Source organism: Strix aluco, chromosome 7 (genome assembly GCF_031877795.1).
Source record: "Strix aluco isolate bStrAlu1 chromosome 7, bStrAlu1.hap1, whole genome shotgun sequence".
Lineage (NCBI taxonomy): Eukaryota > Metazoa > Chordata > Aves > Strigiformes > Strigidae > Strix > Strix aluco.
Genome location: NC_133937.1, coordinates 38,955,763 through 38,978,127, shown reverse-complemented (window position 1 = coordinate 38,978,127; position 22,365 = coordinate 38,955,763). Strand labels below are relative to the sequence as shown.

The window sequence follows — 22,365 nt, the reverse complement described above, 5'->3', positions numbered from 1 at the left end:
GAAAAAAAGAAAATTAGTGAATGTGTAGCCCTCTATAGAGTGCGATAGTTCCTTAAATTCTGCAATGAGGATCAAAAATACCAAGGAAATACGTTCATTTTCTTAGACAAGCTTTTAAAATAATATTTTATTTTTTGAGTCAGTGGTATATTTAAAAACAATCTACCGTAAGAGTAAAAAGATTGTAGATAGTAAAAAATAAAAGTGATGACAATAAAAAACGCTAGAGTATAAAGTTAGTTTCCTTCCTCCCACCCAGCACCCCACCCCATCATTGTCCAATATTTCTCAGAGCCTAATATCTGGAAAAAAAAAATTGCTTTTTTTTTACACTTTCAGCAATTAGGAAATTAAAAATATGTAAGGCATATTCTTTGCAGGTACATTAATTCATTATTACACGAAAAGCAGGCACCATAAAAATTAAAACATTCTAAAAACCATCATATATACAAACGCTGTACAGAATGATGGCACAAGGACAAAGTGATTCCATTCAGTTCATCCTAATCCACATGAAATATTACACATTAAAGAAGAAAAAAAAAAAAAAAAGCTTTTCCCATTCCTGTACTCAGCTGCTGGGTTCAGAAGGACCAGGAGTCTCCTATCTGCCTACTCTGGTGCTTTTCCTATACGCTCGTGGCCATCAGCAGCCAAGAGGCTTCCCTGCCCTCACCCACTGATCAATGCCCAGAATGGCCAACTGAGTGAAAATGGAAACGACTGATCACCGACGGCTAATTGTACAAAAGCCCATTAGCAATCAGTTTATTTGTAATACAGAACAACTAAAGAGAAGGCACATTTCACAAATAAGTTGTGTCTGATTTTTAGCCCTGGGCAGAACCATTATTTGGGGAAATCCTATGGCAGCTTCTCCTTACTGTGAAGCCCGTTCCAACGTGCACTGAATTCAGTGTGAATATCGTCATTGAATTCTATGTACACTGAGATTAGGTACAAAATACTTAGCTCATTTGAAACTCCACAGCTACCTAAACGCTTTAGGTACAAAATATTCAACTCTCATTTAATCTCCACAGCTACCTGCGTGCCTGAAGTTATTCAGAAGAAGCAGGGAGAAGGTTTAGGAAGAGGGTACTGTCAGTTGATGAACGCCTCCCAGTCTCAAGTAGAAATTCAGATTTCTTTCAAGTTATGGGAGGGAAAAACCCCAGAAAGAGGGGTGATGTAGTGTTGTTTCCAACATGCGGCTAGAAATGGAGTTAGAGTCATTGCACTAAATGTTAGATACTGCACGCCTGAATGAGGTAAACATTATATACCATAAAATACTTAGGGAAATGAATTGTTACAGCTTTATCTTTGGAAAAAAACGCTTCCTTCTTCACTGGACAATCCCAGAGTCAACAGACGTTTGCTTCCGAGTTGTCTTTGGAGGTGGAGGCGGGGGAGTCTTGCTGGGGAGCGGAGGTGGCAGGTGCTGGAAGAAACCAATTTTGATAGACTGTTAGCAACGAATGGATTTTTAAAACATTTGCTGTTTCATATATAACCGCCAGAGACAGCGGGTAAGTCTGTAGCCATCTGACTCCTGAAAGCTTCTCCGCAGAATTTGCTACTATGAATACCGAATGCTCTTGGCCATTAGCTTAAAATATAACTTTTATTTCTGACAACGAAAAAAATCTCTCAAGGGTTCATGATTAATTAGCTCAGTATTTCAGGAAAAATCTTTTGAGAGCACTGAAGAAGTTTATAATTCCCCACTTTACATCATGATAGGATATTGATTTCTTGGTCTGTATCGATTGCCCTCAGCCTCTGTGCACTACAGAGCTTAAAAGCCAAGCTGAAGCAACAGCTTCATTGCTTTTCTATTATTTTTGTATTTTGCACATTTAGAACACAAATAATTAAAAAAAATAAGGAAACCCTTAAAGAGATAAGTAACTTGCAATTTACTATTACGCATTCAGTTATAATTAAAATATTCAAACCAGAAATCCAGACTGTTCAAATATACATACATTAAACCACTCCATATATCATACAACAGAACAAGAGCACCCTCAGTTAGATTCACCAGCTAATTGGACAAATTAACAAAGTCATTACGGAAATTAAGACTTTTTTTTTTCATAATGTTCAATCATACATGATAAATCTGTTTCAGAAAGAGCTTGAGAACACTGCAATTTCCTCACACACTTTGCAGTCAGGTTTCCTACCGCATTTTGGCTACACACCCATTACAGTTTCCCATCTCTGCGCTGAGGCTGTACTTCAGTGTGACAGCTCAAAAATGCTGCTTTGGTTTTGCTTTTTCCTAAGATTCTTCCTTCACTCAGCCTTTTCTTCTCCTCCAAGCACAATGACACTTTTTCATTTCCACTTGTTTGTGTCTCAGCGTACCCATCTCACCTTACCCACCCTGTACCGAACTGTTGGCTCCAGGCATGAACACTTCAAACCTGACAACGCGCACCAACTCTGCCAAATTTCCTTAATCACCGCTACAAGAACAGCTCAAACATCTGAAATGCCTTAGTGTTACACTGCGCTTGCAACCTTCTATTCCAACTTTCATTGTTTTGGACAATATATAACGGACGATTTCTCAATCACAGTAAGAGATAGGTATATAAACAACGTATAAACCATGTGAAAGTGAGTACGAAACAAGCCCATTCCTTTAAAAGCTATCCAAAGCTGTTATGCAAAAAGTAGAGTGGTCCAGGGTGATGGTCAGGACAGTCTGGTCGTTCCTCTGCTGTGTGGCAGGAGAAGCGCGGAGAGTCTCTAACGCTCCTGCAACCTTGTGACTGGGAGTTTTCAGAGATGTGTAAGAGTAGAAGGAAAAAAGAATCTTTAAGGTAACTGAATGCCCTCTTCAAAGCAGATTTAAAGACAGTGTAAGGTTATAAATCCAGAGCTTTTACCAGATAAGTTTTACGAATCGTAGACTAAACAGAAAGGTAAGACTGCATGCTGGTAGAGCCAGGAAGGCAGGATTTTTGATGGAATATTTTTCCCATATCCCACCTGGAAAGAAACACATTCCAATCTGTTTTACAACTTTCCGCACTCCTCCTGGCTCCCCGCCATGGCAAACGAACGGGGATTGCAAACTATCATCGGGTTGGCCGTGCCCTGAGCTTGTCTCTCCATTTTGCCATGGCGAAGACTGTCCACTCTCCACTTCGCCAGTCTTGCCAGGAACACCACCAACGCAGCGACGCACGTGCTCTCACCTTCCTCCTTGCTTACAAAATGCTTTCTGAGTTAGCGACTCAGAAAACAATTGTTTTTTTAATTTGCTACTGAATGAGAAACAGCCTGGAGCCCGGGGGTGCCCTGCCTGGAAAGCCGCCTCTCCCAGGGGAAGCCTCCTGTTCACCCACGAGGACAGGACTTTCATGTTCACACTCCGGTGAAAGTTCATCCAAGCTCTTTTGAAGAAACAACCAGGTTATTAAAAGGTTTGAGCCTCGAAAGGGCACTGCTGCTTGAAATGCACACTTCAAGAAAACCCTGCTGAGTAAGCAGTATTCATTTCCCAGAGCAGGCTCAAAATCCTGCACTGTTTATCGCTGACTTACAGTGGGACACAGTGATCTCTGAGTCAGAAAATCAAGTCAACAGACTAATATGAAATGCAGATAAAATAATATTTTTATTTTATTAAATGCAAAACTTAAGTGTTTTCTTTTTTTTTTAATAAAATACCACTGCTGATCTGTCTCTTAAGTATTACACTTAGAACTATTAAATATTATTTCCTCTACTTGACCAAATACTTTTCTTAACCTCGTGTGTTAAGTTACCTCCTGAATCCCCAATAAGGCACCTGAATAAGAGCTGGACTGTCAACGTTACTTAGCCTCACACACTCAATTGTGATCTGCAGATTTCAAAATCTTTGAGAAACTGCTTCGTTACAGTCATGTACCCAGGCAGGGACTCTGGGCAAACCTTGGGAAATGCTGGTGGTCTGCAGAACATCAGCGTACAACATGCAAGAACTCCTCATGGAAATGACATTAATTTCATGACCAAATAAACCACGTGCCCCTCCAAAACACTTTATAAAACATAAAAATTTCTCAGTGCTTTCCACTCAGATGGTACTTTTAACTTCGTATTTATCACTAGAAAAAACTAACTTTGCTGATAGCATCATTTGTGAAAATCCATTTTGAATTTAAATAACAGTATATTGGCAATAATTCTCAATTCAATTAGATCAAAGGCATTTCTCAAACAAATGAGCCCTTCATATTGATCAGAGAACAATCAAATTATCCCTGAAAACCTCCTTCTGAAGAACACATACAATGCAAATACAATGAGAATAAGCTAACTATATATATGCTATGAATAACAAGCACAAAACCTACCAGAGCTGAGATTCCGCCAGCAAATTAGGCAGAAAGAAATAACAGAGATAGGTAGATAATTATTGTAATTGAATTTACAATTTCCATTAGAAAGTTGGATAAATTTAGTACATGTTCTTTTATATAATAAGCTACCAATGAATATATTAAGTAGGATGTGTAATGCTCGTCGGGGCAACATTCTTGAGAAATTACCACAACAAAACATACCAATATGGAACTGGTGTAGCTCCAAATCGAGCCATCACTCCAGGGCCAATACGCACTCTTTTTTATTCCAGCACAGGAAGAAATTCAAGCATACTTTCTCTCTCCTTTAATATCATACTCAGAAAATCATTATTAGTTTTATGAAGTTCATTTTTGCTATGCTTCCCCTTCGAAAGACAAAATAGAGCTTCCCTCAATTTTACATTTAATTAAGAACTGCTTTGCAGAGCTCATGTTTGTATTTCAGTGGTTAATTGTGAACTCACCGAATCTTGAAGCATGCTTTTACTTTCGATAGAGACTGCTGGTTCACATTCAAACCTATTTTGGGCAGAATCCTTGACTCATGGGTACCTCAGGGGAAGCAGAAACCTTATGTAAAAGGCACATCTGCAACACAGAAGCAATCTGTTCCTTTTGCTTCAAACATGAAATTGCTCCCATTTGTTTGGTTTTTTTCCTGATACAGAGAAGAATGAGGTTTAAAAACATTTGTCTCCATTCTCTTACAGATATAAACTACACTACACTATACATGTTCAGGATGCAGTAAAAATCAATTAAAAATGAAAAATGCAGTTTTTTTCTAGTCTGTGAAGAAGCAAGATACAAGAATTTTTTTCTTTTTCAATCAGAAAATACTACTAAAAAACACCAACTGAAAATATAAAATGAAAATTTCATTCCCCAAAATGGTCCCTGTGACACTGCAAGAGATTTCTTCCTGTGTAACTACATTTTTCTTTAAAGTTAAATGGTCATCAATATGACAAGCTATGGAGATCCAATCAAAAGCACTTTAGTTTGAAGGATTAACACATCTAATTAGGTCAGAAGCAGTAGAAATGAGATGTAAATAGGCTACAAACTACATGGGACTGTGTAAATGCTTTCAAATACTGAGCTCTGAATTGCTCCTTCTCGCTTACACCGTTGCTTTTAGCATAGAGCCGAGTTGCCTGACAAGCAGCAACTTGCTTATTTAATATCTGCAGTGAAAAATAACACATAATGTGAGGTCTTGGCGGAATAACACTCCCATTCTGAGAGCACGGTAATACGCCAGCGGAGAGAATTAACCTAACTCCACTAATCTGAACCAAATTATAGACAGTTTAAGCTAATTGTCTCTCTGACCCAGGGAGCAAAGTTTGACCCAGGGAGCAAAGTTATGTGGAAAATACTACAGGTAACCGAGATAAAATGAGTGTTTAAACTCTGTTGTCATACTTCATTGGACTTTCATTTGACTGTGTATCACAGCCATTAGCTGCCCTTGCTGGAGTGTACCTTGATAAAAGAAAGTAATTTTAAGAGTCCTTCTGCAGAGGTGCACTTTGTGTGCTCCCACCCGCTGCATGCTAAGCATCCCCTCCTTGGGCAACGTGAAAGATCCCTCAAAACGGGCAACGGTGAATTGCTTCAATCAGTATCTCAGATTTTCATGAAGTTCAACAAGGCCAAGGGCAAGGTCCTGCCCATGGGTCGGGGCAATCCCAAGCACAAGTCCAGGCTGGGCGAGGAGTGGATGGAGAGCAGCCCCAAGGAGAAGGACTTGGGGGTATCAGTGGATGGAAAACTGACTGTGAGCCAGCAACGTGCACTGGCAGCCCAGAAAGCCAACCGTGTGCTGGGCTAGTGGAAGGTGTCCCTGCCTGTGGCAGGGGGGTGGGACTGGACGGTCTTTAAGGTCCCTTCCAACCCAAACCAGTCTGTGATTCTGTGATTTTCCCCGTGGCATTTTTTGGCAGGAGCCTGGCTGGGGCAGCGGTGGGGTGTTCCCTGGAGGGGTGCTCCCACGGGGGTGACGGCAGCAGATGAGGGGAAGAGCTGGACCTAGGAGAGGTCTGCACCCCTCAGGCAGGGAGGACAGCGCGTGTCAGCTGTGTTAAAGCATGGCCAATGCAATTTTCCCTCTGTTGAACCACATTTCTGCATGTGGAAGCTATTAGTATTTCAGATCGTGCTGGCTAACTCGATTTTCAAAAGCACTGTTTTTCTGATCTGGTCCATATATAAACAGACCTCAAGAGTTATGAGCAATACCCTCAGAATTAGGTTTAGATTCCAGACTGAAACTCTATTTCTTAGTGAAGGCCCGGGCCCTGCGAGAGCAATAAACAAATGCATTACCAATTGGCCAGAGCAAAACCCACAGCCTGATCCCGCGTAGCGCCGAGGGCAGCGACACGGCCCTTTCCGAAACAAAATCAAGGGTGCTGCTCAGGGACACATCACAGGCTTTATATCTCCAGGCAGACAGCAGAAGAACACATTTTTCACTCAAAATCCTGTAATAAGCAGTGGCAGTCCATTGATTTTGAGACTTATTAAAAAGTGACTGTGAGCTTTTTAGAAACATTTTGCTCAGCAAGAGCTTAACCCACCAAACCCCGGCCCAGCTGAGGAGACTGAAGGAAGCTTGCAATGCTTCCCATGTCCAGCAGGCAAAAATAATGATCAGATGGTAAATAAAAAACAAATTTTTATCTTTTTTCTTTTAGACACATTATATACTCCTATGCATCATGGAAAGCCTTTGGTCAGAGAGCCTGTTCTGTAAAAATTTGAAGTATCAGATAGAAGAGGAGACGTTTATTTATATTTGTGAGCAAATGCAGTCCATAAAGTCAACTTTCTAATTTAAAATAACGGGTTAATAATGCACTTTTCCCGATTTCACTTTTTCCATGGGATAATAACGTTCCTAACAACTGTCCTCCCGCTGCTGTGGTAAGGAAGCTAGCAAGCCACCCAAGCATCCACCCACCCAGCCACCCACCAAACCAGCCACTAACCAAACCAGCCACCAAACCAGCGTTGGGGGCCTGAGCAGGTGGTACCACAATGCTCAGAGGCTTCCCCACCAGCCCCTGCTGTGGGGGCATGAAGCCAGGAGCTGCACTTCAGGAAGGAAGGGGATTTCTCCCTAATTACCTGCTGCATCTGTAGTTTCTGCTGGGTTTTCAGCCCCCACTCTTTGCTGTGTCCGCATGAGGACAGGACATTTTTCTGAAGCCTTTAAGGTCATTTTTTGCTCACTGCAGCTAATGTAAGACATAATGATCAGCACTGCAGTATATGCATCCCAACGCACGAAAAATCCCCCTGGAATTTTCCTTCTGTGTAAACACTTCCATTATATCTAAATAACCATTCCAAATGCTCCTCGTGCAACAGAAGCTGAGTCAAAATAAGCGCCATCACCATCAGCCACGCGAGACCGTTCCAGCCCTCGCATCATGCACCGCTTCAGCCTTTGCTGTCCCTCCTTGCCAAGTTCTCTATCTAGGCTGGACTGATCAAGATGTTCTCATCCAAACCATTATCTGATGCTTAGTAAGTGTTATAGCTGATATTATAAATGTAAGTGCTCCTTTGTCTATTTTCTTTGAGTTTCTCCTCTCGCTGTGAATACTAAGCAGGCAGCTGATTTGTATGCAAGGGTACGGATGAACCCATAAAGAATGAGAAGTGCCTAAAGGAATCCCTTGATGTAATAATAATCCTTGCAGGAGTCGTAGACTTCTGTTTTTATGTTCCCATATATTATTAAGGACATTTTTAGCAGAACAAATCATACAGTGCAAGAAAATATATATAAGGGTCTCACAGTTAACAACGAATAAGAGGACAATCAGAAAATTATAATTAGATGATCACTTGGATAAAAGACTTAAGGTAGCCTGATTACCATCTCAAACACTAAATGACACCATTGCCTGCAGTTTGATTTGAAATATTTGATGCATTTATCACTGCATGCTTTTCAGTTCACTACAGCACTTTTTTTTGGTTTTCATAACTGACTGCAAGGCAACCAGAGTGAACAATGTAATAATTTCTCATACAAGGAGATATTTCCAGTTTAAAAAGCTACTAAGATAATCTTATCTATAATATTTTTTACTGATTTTTCTTCACTGATACAAAGCCTGTGTAATTTAAAAGATGATCAGTTTACTAGGCAGAGAATTACAAAGTTATGAAGTATGTAGCTATTTGCCCCATGAAACACAAGGCATTAAAAACTGCGGAGTGGGATTTAATCACAGCAGCAATAAGAATTTACCCATCTGATCTTTCATGCCCAGCACCACTCATTTTCTTTATGTTCTGTAACAGCTTCCTTCCTACAAGCCTGATGAAATAAATGCACAGAATGATTGTTACAAGACTAGAAGCCTTTCCTAAAATTCATTTTAAGACAAATACACGTGGCTCTGTGACAAATCTGCTTTAGATCCATTTTCCAGACTTTGAAACTACATTCTCTCATCTTGGAAAGTATAAAAATGTAGATACTGAAGAAAATTTTGGACAGTTAGCTAAGGAGATATAACCTATACTTGATTGCATTTAAGGTATGCTTAAATCCTGAGGCCTTTCAACACTGCCATTAAACAATGGCGTCCATTTTTACAATTACAAAATGTATTAAAAAAAATGAAAGGAGGCTGAGCAGTGAAGACAGTAAAGAGAAAAAATATTAAGACCTGAATAAAGCTTTTCAAAAAACTAAGAGAGCATATTGCTACTATTTTTATGAACTTTCATTTAATGATGCGGAAACCCTGCTCATGACAGGTAGAGGAGCTGCACAAGGTCACATCTTCAACTGCAACGAGACTGAAGCTGGAACCTGAGTCGTCTTCAGGTCTGGACTCCAACCATCGCAGCATGATGGCATCTGCAAGTAGTAAATATCTAGCATTTGTCCACTGAGTGGAAACCCCTTCCAACAGCCTCGCAAGGAAGGGAAAAGGAACCCATCTACTGCAACTGCATTTCTCACCATATGTTTTATCATCTCACTGTTTAATGCTTTTTAGCTAAAAATTGAACTCACATTATCAATCCTGAACTACACCATGACCTAAAACTTGTATCATACAAAATGAATTTACTGCACTGGAGCTCGTACAATAAGGAGTTCAAGAAATTTGAAACCTAATTTGAATTTCTCAGGTTTCTTTATGTAGATGGATTCCTTAAACAAAAACCCCTGGCAGCCCTCCTGTACATTCTGTAATTTTCCGCTTAGAGGTCTGTATTCAGGTCAAGTGAGAGCTGGCCCCTGAGAGAGAAGCCAGGGAAATGGGTAAGAGCTTAGTATACTTTGATGGAAATTAGAGGAAAAGTGTTTGCAAAAAAATTTAGTGAAAATATTTACTAACACCATCCAGCCACGGGGAAGAACTGTGGAAGAGAGGATGGGAATAGAGAATTTTTCAATATATGCATATAATGAGTAAAACATGGTGTTTTGAATAACACTACTCACATTCCTGAAGTTACTTCTATACCTGTCTTTTTAACCCATTTAGCCTGAAAATACTGAGTTCCTACAACAATTTACAATTTCAACCATGGAAAAAGCTGGACTTGTGTACTGTAGTACACTGTGATAGCCTGTGTTAAACGAAACTATTCCCAGAGTTAAAACTAAATTCCTGCCTGACTGTTTGTCTGCTGAGATTAGGAATGCTTTCTCTAACCATGAAATTTACTGAAAAGTAAACTACTCAACAGAATTTCATTTGAATGATGAACTTCAGAGAAATCCTGGAAGATATCTCTGCAAACAGAAAAGAATCATTACCACTGAGAATTTTTCCACAATATAACAGCTTGGCCAAAGTTATACATTTCAAAGTCAAAGAAAAGAAAACCTCTTGTATTGGGTTTGCATGGCAAGGTTTTGGTAGCAGGGGGCTACAGGGGTGGCTTCTGTGATAAGCTGCTAGAAACTTCACCCATGTCTGATGGACCCAATGCCACTGGGTGAGGTGGCAGCACCTCTGGGATAACATATTTAAGAAGGAGGAAAAAGTTTTGTAATTGCAGCCGGAGAGAGGAGTGAGAATGTGAGAGCAACAGCTCTGCAGACACTCAGGTCAGTGAGGAAGGAGGGAGAGGAGCAGAGATTCCCCAGCTGCCCGTGGTGCAGCCCATGGTGAGGCAGCTATGCCCTGCACCCAGGGAGGTCACTGGGGGAGCAGAATCCACCTGCAGCCCATGGGGAACCCCACACCAGAGCAGGGGGACGTGCCCAAAGGAGGCTGTGACCCTGTGGGAAGCCCACGCTGGAGCAGGCTCCTGGCAGGACCTGTGGGCCCATGGAGAGAGGAGCCCACGCTGGAGCAAGGGAGGAGTGTGAGGAGTCCTCCCCCTGAGGAGGAAGGAGCAGCAGAGACAATGGGTGACGAACTGACCACAGCCCCCATTCCCCATCCCCTGCGCTGATGAGGGGAAAGAGGGAGAAAAATCAGGAGTGAAGTTGAGCCTGGGAAGAAGGGAGGGGTGGGGGGAAGGTGTTTTAAGATTTGGGGTTTATTTCTCATCCTATTCTGATTTGATTGGTAATAAATTAAATTTTTCCCAGGTTGAGTCTGTTTTGCCCATGACAGTAATTGGTGAGTGATCTCCCTGTCCCTGTCCTGACCCGTGAGCCTTTCGTTACATTCTCTCTGCCCTGTCCAGCTGAGGAGGGGAGTGACAGAGCGGCTTTGGTGGGCACCCGGCGTCCAGCCAGGGTCAACCTACCACACCTCTTTAAAACATATTTTTTTTCTTCAAAAAGAAAATTAACGGCCCTTCTCAAAAGTGCTGCTTTAAAGAAAAGGACCAAACTATTTCTAAAAGCTTCCAGGATACAGGAAATGAAGTTGAAAAAGTGTATTTTCTTCAGAAAGCTGAAAACCCTGTTGATGATGAAGAGTGTTTCTGAGCTCCTTCCCTCAGAGGGGGCACGTGTGTTTGCCTCTAGGAAACGAGTGGCAATTGGATGTCAACAGAACAGAGCTCCAGAAAGGAAAGATGTCAGGTACATGTTTTATTTCCTTTCCTGAGACAGGATTGAAAGGCTATTAAATCTAATTTGCTGCTGAGACTATATCCTGTCGGTTAAAGCTCCCTTATCAACACAGCTAACAACATTTTGCTTAGTCTTCTCCACTAGAATGAATCCAACCTCCCGTCAGGTCGGTCCCCACGAGCAATGCTGTTCCCTCACACTCCAGACACTTGTTTGAAACTGCAGAAACGTCTGGATCTGCTGGCACGTCTGCAGGCAGCCTGTGGATTGTTCAAGGTACAAAAGCAAAGAAAAGTGCAGAAAATGATCATCCTCTCTGGGACTCACCCTTTGATGGGCAGGAGGGGAGGTCGTTGGGCTGATCAAGTCTTGACTTTCCATGAGGTTCCCATAATCGGCCATGCTTCCTTTGAGAGGCAGAGGAGGAGGAACGTCGGGGATGTCGGAGCTGGACATACCATTCAGCTCCAGATCTGTAAAAATCAACATGGAGTTAACTCTTTCAATAACTGGATTGAATCCAAAGACACAGACTGTGCCAATTCTTACGGCATTGATACTGCGATAATGCTGCACATGTGATATCTTCGCTCTTCACTGCCTCTGTAATTATCTGCAGCTCATCTAATGAGGAGGAAAGTAGAACAAATGAAGCAACCCCTGCATGGAGGGGAAGTATGCCCCGTGGAGCCACATTGGGCTAACTCTTAGGATACACTCAAAATACCTTAACAATCCCCTCTTTTTAATAATTTTTACTTCAGATTTCATGCCAAAATATTCATAGCTTAGCAAATATATTTTTCTCAGCTGCAAGCAACTGCATTTTCACCTTGTACATTAATACACGATAGAAGTTTTGGTAAGTGCACTAAGAAAATATAATTGAGCTAAGCTTTATTTGCTTTCCCCCAGTAAAATAAAAGCTTCTGGTTAATAAAATGCACAAATGAAAGCCTGTAATTAACTAGATCTCTCTCAAAAACTTTCAAACTCCAGGTAACTATAATAAATGAGCAGTCATTAGTTGTTGAGTAAATAAAATCACGCAAGAGAAAGTACAAAACATTTATTATTACTGTTTGCTAGGTGGAAGGTTCCCTTTTCTTAGCAGATAAATCCTAGCAGGTACGTGCTGTAAAGGCAAATAGCCTGAGGGACAATAAAGTTTATTGAGGCCTGAGTGATACATAGGGTTTTGTGTAGAAATCCACCCACGGTGTATTTCAGGGTAATTCAGTCATTTTAACACAGGCAAAACCCACTGTGAGCTCTACGAGATAAGAAACTTAATTTATTTTTGATAAATTAGGGAAGTGTTTTCATTTAGGAAATGAAAAAAGGTTACTTTTATTTTACAGGGGTTATTTGTGAAACAAGCGTAGGACTTGTTTATGCAGATATTTTTATTGCAAGGTTCCTATCTTACAAAAACTGTCCTTTTACTGTTCTCTAAAATGCCCTCTCACTAACACAATTGAACTGTAAGATGGCTGTATTGATTTGTCACTGAAAACTGTAATTTTACTCTTTATCCTTTCAGTTGAACTTTCAACTACGCCAGAATGAAGAATATTTTCCATTCTGGGACTTCTACATCAGACTGGAAAGTGTTGTTTGTCCTCCAGGACCTGAATTTCTCATTGCTTTTTCCATTGCTCCTGTTTCTAATTCTTTTCTACACATATAGGATATTTCTCCATTTCTCAAACATGCATAATACTTCCCTGTAAATATCTCCATCAGAATCTACTTCTGCTAAGCTCAGGTCATTAAACATGTAACTGGAAAACAACGCTATGCATTTGTAACTAATATTGATGCTGCAAATGAAGCTCCCTGTTCATTTTGTATGAATTTTGCAGCCATACTGTACATCTAAAGATCACAGGCATTTGAGACCGTGAATCTCACAGAACAGCTCCTTGACATACATCCTTCACGTCTCACCCACAACTACATGTATATCTCTCTATCTATCTCTGTATTTATCTATACATGTATCTGTTTGTTTTTTTCCATTAGTAGTTTAAGATAATACAGGTATATATTTGAAAAATTGGATTTTCTTTAGAGTTGTAGCTTTAGCTAGAACTTTAGCAGAACCTTGAATCTTGCTTCAGAAAGGGAAACCTTCTTTCAGTATTTACTGTAAACAAGCCATGGTTTTAGGTCTCACTGTACACATTCCTTGGGCAGAAACTGAAAATCAGTATAATAACATACGACTACCCAAAGATAAAGTGAATTTAACTGCTCTGAACACTTCATCTTTATATCTTATATGATATTACAGTATCTACTAACTCCATCTAAGCTATTACATGTAGACTAATAGGTGCTACTGAGAAGAAAGTAAGGCAAATTTTGTTAGGAATTACACAAACCCTTTGCTTCTTTAAGTTTGACATTTGGAAGACCCATGGAAAGGCAGGTGAGCCATGTTTTCACTAGAGCTTCAGAGGAAACAAGGCGTGGAGGCAACTCTAACATCTGCAATACACTGAACAACCTGGATGGTCACCAACTGTCCATGCAACGGCATCCTGCTCTGCTTCCGTCCCTCTTCTTACGTTCCCCAGCTCCTGTTACAGCAATAATTTTCTGGAGCCCCTCACTGTGTTCCTACAGCATGGCACCTTCACAACCTCATCCTCCTTGCAAGACAGCAATAAACCCCTGTAAATGTGGACAGAGTATTTCCATCCAGATGAATAGTTCATAATATACATTGACAACATATTTGCATTCAGTCTGGCAAACTATTTAGTAGAAAAACAGTATTCTATAATGAAAAAAATTATTTGCCCTCACTAGCTAATCTCTCACACGGCTTAATGAAAGCCAGGAGTCATCTACCCTACTGCAGAAACAGGTATCGAACACAAACTTCAGTAATTTTCAGTCGTGCTTCAAGAAGATCTATTTGCTACAGATCTATTAATTTTCTCCTGCTCAATTCAGCTGAACTATACCTCACTAACTCAGTCACTATACAAATAATTACGCATCATTTCTGGTTTGCTGTCATTATTCAAGGTGTTTCATCAGGCTAGTACGGCCTGAAAATTTATTCCTTACTGGACATGTGCCACTGAGAGTATTTCTGGGCTGGCTAGACATCAGTTAGACGACTCTTTTTTCATCTTAACCTAATGACCAAATTTTACACTCCATTCTCCTAAACTGCCAGCTAAGAAGTAAGCAGTATTGCTTAGCAACCCGTTAACTGCTTTCAGCCAATTTGTGCACTCAAGTAACTTCTTTATCCTTGGAATTCCTAAAATTTTTTATCACTACAATTCCTCAAACGATTATGGACAAGTCTCAAGGATTTTTCAACAAGCTGAACCTATTTTACATCACACTCATAAATCATCAGCACACAGACATAAATATGCCCAGAAATATATGATAGCTTCAGGTACTTTTTTAAATAAGAGATCAAGTCAGTTTTAATAAAATGTACACAGGAAGAAATAATCCAGTTCAAAGAGCATTTTTTGCAGGAGTATTTATACTCTACTTCTCTGTGTTTCCAGGTTTTAGCATACTAGTAGTTTTTGGCTATCAAAACTGTAAAAAAAGTTATCAAAATACTTGTTTCGGGTGTCTGACTCTGCAAAGGAAATGCTGCACTGATTTGCACTTGCTTATCCCTCTTTCACATGTTTGCAACCAACAATTTCAAATCATTACAACAAAGCCACATGCCTTTTAGAAGACAAATCTGTTGCTGTGGATTTGTAGAATAAACACATTCCTGCTCACAGGACATGTATCTCCAACTAGCAACAGGAACTTTCTAAAACACTATTTAAGGGAAAAGGTTTTGAATATCAAAAAAAGTCAAGAAAATACAGTGACCTTGATCAAACAGATTTTTTTCTTAAAACTGATCTTCTAATCACTAACATCTTACTCTTGACTATCACACTAGCATTTGAGTACATGTATCAAAAAGATATTTTTTTTTTTTTGCCACATGCCAGCAACCAAGAACTCTGAATCACTGTTTTTGGAAAACAGCACTGTAGAAGAAATAGGTGTTGTATTACACCCAGTTTTGCAATAGGGTTTCTTGAAGAATGAAGCGAACTTGATATTTTACAGAAAAACTGAGTGATAGATGTCAATGTCAAACAAAAAACACTTCAGAAAGACTGACTTTTTTTCCCCCCTCTGGCTTGTACTCACTATGTAGCAAACAGAAGCTCTTTTAAGGCACAATTACGTTAAAAGATTATTTTTTCAGCCTTTATGCTCCAAAATACCCTAAATCCAGTATAGAATCAAGTACAACACTAATTTTTTACAGTTACTCTATACCTAAGTAATCGCTAATGATTACTTGAAAAGAAATCTTTTCAATGCAACAATTTTGCTTGCTTTTGTAAAACGCTGACATAATTTTTGCTGGCAAATGCAAGCAGTATGATGTTAAGAGGTAAGTTCTTGTTCCTGCAAGCAATTCTGTGGTGATGGCAAAATGACTCACTCAAAGGACTCAAACCAAGGTGCAATGTAATGCTGAGGAAACACATTTCCCCACTAGAAGTTGTTTTGCACAAAATTTGCTAGAAAAAGAAGATTTAGTTAAAATTAAAGACTTACTGGACTGTATGCTGAAAGAAAGTTTTGTCCGTGGAGTTATTGGGGGTGGCGTCACTTGGGAGCTGGGAGGTGATGGAGAGACGGAGAAACGTCTTTCACTTGAAATGACGTTTATGACTTGACTTTTAGGTCTCTGTGGTCTTAGTGGGCTGATCTGCACGGGGACAAAACCAGCGAGACAGTAAAGGAATATATCTTGTTACTGAGCAGCACGTCTTGGGATGCTACATTTTCCCCACTACCTCCTAAACAGTAATAGGGCAATGATAACATACAATACTTCTGATTTAATGCAGTATTTCACAGCTCTAAATGTTGTTCCCTTCTCCTCAGGAATCACAATGAGAATTAATGCACACATCTTCCCCTAGCCTGGCAAATTTTTCTGTGAAGCAATGAGCCAATTCCCCAAACACTTGCTTAATAACAGCTAAGGAAGCTTATATCCTTACACAAGATTATACAGCACTCAAAATCATCTCTTTCTTCTCACGTGGCTCTACTTCCCTTTTACAATTTATTTCTTTAATTGTTTGCGTGGTCAAACTCACTTCTGAGGAACACATCGTCTTTCCAGAAACACTTTCTTGATGGTGCATGTTTGTGCTTGTATTTAATTCACTGAAATATCCCTATTGTTTTGCTTCCGTTGCTTCATAGTCCATTTAAATTTTCCATCAATCCCTGAAATGATACTTGTAATCTGATGGGCAACTAATGCTTTTGTTAACGTGATTCCTTTTACTGAGTTTAATTCTGAGCTCTACTGTTTGTTACCCATACATTGGCACCTATATTTCTAATAATCACAGTGAAGAAAGGGATTTTTTATTTCTAAGAGATCACAGAAAATGGAGCAGCAGCCTGAAGTTAAGAGTGGAATTACATCCAAGGTGCTGCATTAGGACAAACCAGAAAATGCCAGCAGCAATTCATGCTTTTTCGAGGAATTTTGTCATTTCACATTTTTTTTTTGTATGTTGTGAAGTATGTTGTGAAGGAGGAATCTAAAATGAGGTACGAGTGCTTCCTTTTATTTTCAGAAAACAAACCCTTAAAAGGGTTTGCATAAAAGATTGTGTCTCTGAGACTTCTACGAGAAATGAATGACCATAAAGTATGTAACTTTTTTTGAAAGTGCATCAAGACCTCAGGGTAATCTTTCATAAATTTGCCTGATACTAAAGTTCAAGTCCTAAAGACTCCAAAGGTTTCTTCTTTCAAGATCTTTTAAAGCATATTTTTAGTAGACTGGATAAGCAAAGTAATCACTTTCTCAGAGGCATGTAATTATAAAAAAGCAACTAAGGAAAACACACTAATTGATTAGGAGAGCTGCAATGCCAGAATCAAGAGAAAATCCAACAACTAGAATGAAGTTCCCCAGTTAACCTGGTCTGTAGCTACTTATCTCAAATAATTTTAACTTCTGTGATTGGCAGAAGCTTCACATAAATCACGGTTCTGCTAGGGAATATGAACTCTTTGGAGACCATTAATCCATAATGAACCCAATGATAATTTTTTTCAGTCTAATGAAAGCAAGATCAATAGTGAGTGATGTTAGATGTCACTAAATCAATAAAATGTACAGCCTGTTATTCTGATTTCTAACACAAGCTTTTGAGCGGTCTGTTAACTACCTGGCTTCAGTGTTAGGTTTGCTATCAGCTCATGGAATCAAAGAACTAGCAATGAGAATTTACATTAAAAAAGTTTATGTGGTACTTAAGATATAAATCTCTAGAAAACTATAAAGACATTATTGATCATCTTCACATACTGAAGTGCTTAATTTATCTTCTGATAAGATCATAGTAGTACAAGATCTCTGTAATTAGGGCTTGGGTTTTGATCAGTCAATAAATTCATTATGAGTACAGTGAAATTTGGAAAAAAGTATTTAAGCCATACAACTAGACAAAATAGCCTCTGAATGCTTCTTTTTAAAGAAAATATCAGAGCTCTGTGAAATAATTCTGCAATTTTATAATCTTTCCACATTCTTCCATGACAATCATGACTATTCATTTGATTGGAAAAAAAAAAAAGAGTTCCAGCATAAGAAAGTCCATCGCAGTGATGGGAACACCCATTTCATTAGACAACAGCATCTTTGGAAAGAGGAGCAGAAGCTCCGCAGAGACGGAAATGACCGCTGTCTGACACGCCTGCTGTGCCTCCCACTTAATATTCTCTGTAAATTTGGTATCGTGCTTGCGATTACGTTGCACAAACCAATTAGGAGTGAATAACACAGGATCAAGAACAGATTCATACATAAGGTTATTGATGCATCCTTCCCCCCTGAAAGCAAACCACTGATAACCACCTATTGGTGGTGGGTGAAGAATAATTTAGAATATGACTGTTATCAGGCAACAGATAGTTGTGTGGGGTCAGGGGGTGAATGTCTGAAGTTGGACTTTTGACCTGTCAAGCACAAGCCTGCTATTTGCCAGCTACAACTGGCACAGGCTGGTTGTAAACTGTGATGACACCTGGATGAAAGAGAAGTGACACAGCAAACTCTTCCATTAATAAACAGACATGAGACAGAGCCAGTGATTACGAGGCTGACCACACACTGCGCTTCTGAACGTAGATTATTCTGACATATCCCAACATCCAAATCCCTGACGGGTTCTCATTTACTCCGTCTCACCCGTGACAAGCTTGAGCGCAGTTTTTCCAGGCTGCTGTGTATCCTGCAGCATCACATAGACCAGACTTCATCGCCCAGTCTTGCTCACGAGGACACCGTGTGAGATGTGCCAAAAGTCACGCTGAAATCGGCACGTCAGGGGTCTGCCACATCATTCCTACCCACAGAGCCGCCTCCTCTATCGCAGGAAGAAAGCAAGCCTTGGCCAATCTGGTCTTGACAAATCCAAGCTGGCTGTTATTCTTTTATTCGTTTTCTTGAAGGTACTTACAAATTGTCGTCGTGCTAAAGAAAAGCATGTCTTCTGCTGTAAAACCTCCAAATATTTTAGAAGTCAGAACTAAGAATCCATTAGAAAATTCACCAAAGAACTGGAATCTTGTCATTGAATTAGCGATGGTACAAGCGGTTCTGAAGTTCTCAGCAGAAGGAATCCAGTAGCTATAATACAAAACCTGGTAACTAATAATAGTTTATTACTAAAATCTCACTTTAAAAGCTATTTAAATCTTTATTTCAATTTCCATTTCTATTCAAATCTGGATTCCAACTTTTAAAAAAAAAAAATTTAAAAAAAATCCTTCATTTCCCCCCTCTCCAATTCATCATCATCTTTTTTTAAGCCTGCAAACTTTCTGCTTCAAAGCTCCTGGCAAGGTAAATCAAAATGCCCTTTTCTTCATAAAACACAGCACTGGCTAGTAGTGCTTTGGCAGCAATTTCAACTTAAAAAGTGAACCTGCACACAGTGCAGTCCACAGAAGTGGAAGAATGCAAAAGCTGAATTCTTACCCACAAAAGATAACAATTTCCCTTTTATATCATTCACAGGGGACATATGTCTCCAGAGTGCAAAAATTCTAAGACAAATTTTATCTTTAAACTGCTTGATATTATCTGTACAAAATTCCTGAAGGCAGGAGTGGGAATTGTACAACCCTTCTTGTAAACTCATCTCAAAAGAGCGTTTCCTCTGTTTCACCTACAAGAGAAAATGAACCACACTAACACCAAGCCCATCAAGTAGTTTGCAGATACTGAAAAGGGAGAGGTTTTCTCTCACCAGTAAACTCCTTTTGATATTGATCTGTGGATTTCAAGAAGCTCAAAGTAGCTGCAAGTAACTAATTCTGACATTTAATTACCCTCCCTCTCTATAACCAGGGGAATATTAGTCATACCAGTCATGCACTGAAAGCTCTTGACTGGGAAGAGTGGAAAACTTGAGTCAAACCATGTTGGGCTTGGCTCATTTTTGCTCCTCAGACAACAGACGGGAATATGCCTTGAAGGGTTATCATGTCTGCCTTTCCAGCCAGCATTTGCATTTTTCCAGTCATAAGCAATCTTCTCCAATATCCAAGACCTCTCAGAGATGACAGTGATCTTGCAGAGACATCAACCAGCTCTCCAGCATCCTTGGACGCCTCCCATCTGGTCTCATGGATCTGTGCAAGTCCAACTGACTGAGCTGCCCTGAAATACAATTTTCTTCTCCTGTGGCTAATGCTCTTCTCCCACAAGCTCTGCTAGTCTGCCTAGGGATCTGTGAGACACGAGTGCAAGTCTTGCCATTGCAATGTTCAGGCTTAGTCAAAACACGACTGCTGCATTGTGCAGAGTTGAAAGCATTGCATCAAAAAGATAAGACATATGGAAATATATGTAAAATGTATTTTCTGTCTGAAAACACTCTGACAGTGCTCACCTGGCTGGCTTTGGCAGGAGGAATCTCCATTCCATTTATACAGACCAGGACGGATCTAAAATTTACTGAAGTCAATGGAAAAACTCCCTGCTTTCAAAGAAGTTTGAATGAAAACCTGGAGATGTACAAAAGGGATTTTATCTGAGTTTTTTGCTGAGCTAATGGTCCATGGCCACATCAGACAAAACAGCTCTGATCTTCCAAGATGTCAGAAGACACATCTGAGAGATTAGCTCATCTCTGGATGGAAAAGGAGGAGCAAATCCAGAAAACAGGAACTATGGCTGAACAGCTAAGTAATATTCCGCTCTAAGTACCAAACAGAAAGACTTAAAGGATCTAGTCATCACAGGTCAGGGAGAAATTGTTTTAAGAGTCCACCAATGAAAGACTTTGCTGAGTTAAAAGTTGACTCTACAAGTACTTATGCAAATCTTGAAAAGAACATTACATTTATTTCTGGAGGGCAATTTTTAAACTATTGGCCTCAAAACAGGTGTCCAGGCAGAGATTTGGAGGTCACAGTTAGTTCACGCACTCCCTGCTCCAGTTTAAAATGGCCTTGCTTTCAATTTCAGAGCTAAAGCTTCTCAACTTACCTAAGCCTTTAGGACAGTTTCAGTGAATTAAATATACTCCAAGAAGAGAGGGCTTAAGAGAGATATGCCCTGTAGTTAATATTCTTACACACAGCCACCAGTGGAACTGCTTACAATTTTCTGCTCAAAATAGCCTTTCAAGAATACGTAATTGCCATGCATGAAATGACCTTGTAACATTTCCACCAAAAAGTGTTTGCAGTAGTCAGCTGAAATATGAGAAAACCCATCGTGATCTATTGGGAACCATAAATTCAAAAGGCTGCTAAAATGGTAGCATTTATTTCACTTAGGATATACCATCTGTTCCTTTTATCAAATAGTCATATATAGCTTTTGGTAAGATTTTCATACGAGACACCTTTTTTTTTTTTTTTTTACACTATGAATAAAATCTGTATTGTTGATTCATTATCACATATTAACATCATAGCGTGTTTTCTTAAGAGTTATTTTTGGTCTAAAAATAAACTAAATTGTAAAAATCAACATTTTTATTTCAAAAGAGAAAGAACACTGCTCAGAATTAGATAAAGCATTACTTGCTAATAAAGTTACCGTTTCTGAAAGGATCACTGCTTCAGACTGCTGCAGAGAAATATCGGTAGATTTAAATTCTTTATCAAATATCTCTTGATGCTTGCTGTTCCTTTTTTCCTTCTTCTTCTCCTTCTTATCTTTATCTAGGTCATCCTTGTCCAATTTATCTTGAGACCTAGAATGCATCTTTTTTGGCAGGAGGGGCTCCAGTACAAACCTAAAGAAAGTTGTGGTTGTTTAGATCAATAACATACTGTTTTCAAAACACCTAATTTTCATTTACATATTTCCCAAAGTCTCACTTGAGTTAACGATGCTTTACTAATCCAGGAAACCACATTAGAGAGAAAAGGAGGGGGCAGAAAGTCGTAACAATCGTAATTGTCTTACCATAAAATTTACTGCGGAACTGCTGAAGAACCAGTACTGCATATTTCCCTCCTCTGTAGTAAATGTACTGATTTGCAGCTATGCAAACTCCTGAGTTTCACTGTATGTGGTTTACATAAAAATGAGTTTCTCATTCAGCACTCCCACTCTATACGCTGTGGCACCACGGCAGGCGTGTCAGCAGACACCTGGCAACTCCAGTGGAAATCAGCACTACACGAGTGCAAGTAATTGTACCATGAATTAAAGAAATGTCGCCCCTACTTCCCCTGCACCTCGGAGGCAGTCCATGGATCTACCAATGGCTTTCAGGATTTCTTTAAAAATTAGCCAAGTAACCATCAGGATTTCTTTAAAAATTAGCCAAGTACCCATCAGAATTCCTTTAATAATTAGCCAAGTACCCAACTTCCTCTTGGACCTTTTTTTGGTGGGTTGGGTTTTTTTTTTTTTTTTTG

At 39.6% G+C, this 22,365-nt stretch overlaps 1 protein-coding gene across 3 annotated transcripts in view; it reads right to left on the bottom strand.

Annotated features, from left to right (window-relative positions):
- Positions 1-245: 245 nt before the first annotated feature.
- DOCK1 (dedicator of cytokinesis 1) overlaps positions 246-22,365 on the bottom strand; it is a 312,269-nt gene continuing 290,149 nt past the window's right edge. For all 3 annotated transcript variants that reach the window (XM_074831522.1, XM_074831523.1, XM_074831524.1), the window contains 4 exons: positions 21,536-21,734; positions 16,006-16,159; positions 11,719-11,864; positions 246-1,447 (listed from right to left, as the gene is read on the bottom strand). In XM_074831522.1, the coding sequence (XP_074687623.1) occupies positions 1,352-1,447; positions 11,719-11,864; positions 16,006-16,159; positions 21,536-21,734 (595 nt within the window). In that variant the 3' untranslated portion in view covers positions 246-1,351. The remainder of the gene's footprint in view (positions 1,448-11,718; positions 11,865-16,005; positions 16,160-21,535; positions 21,735-22,365) is intronic.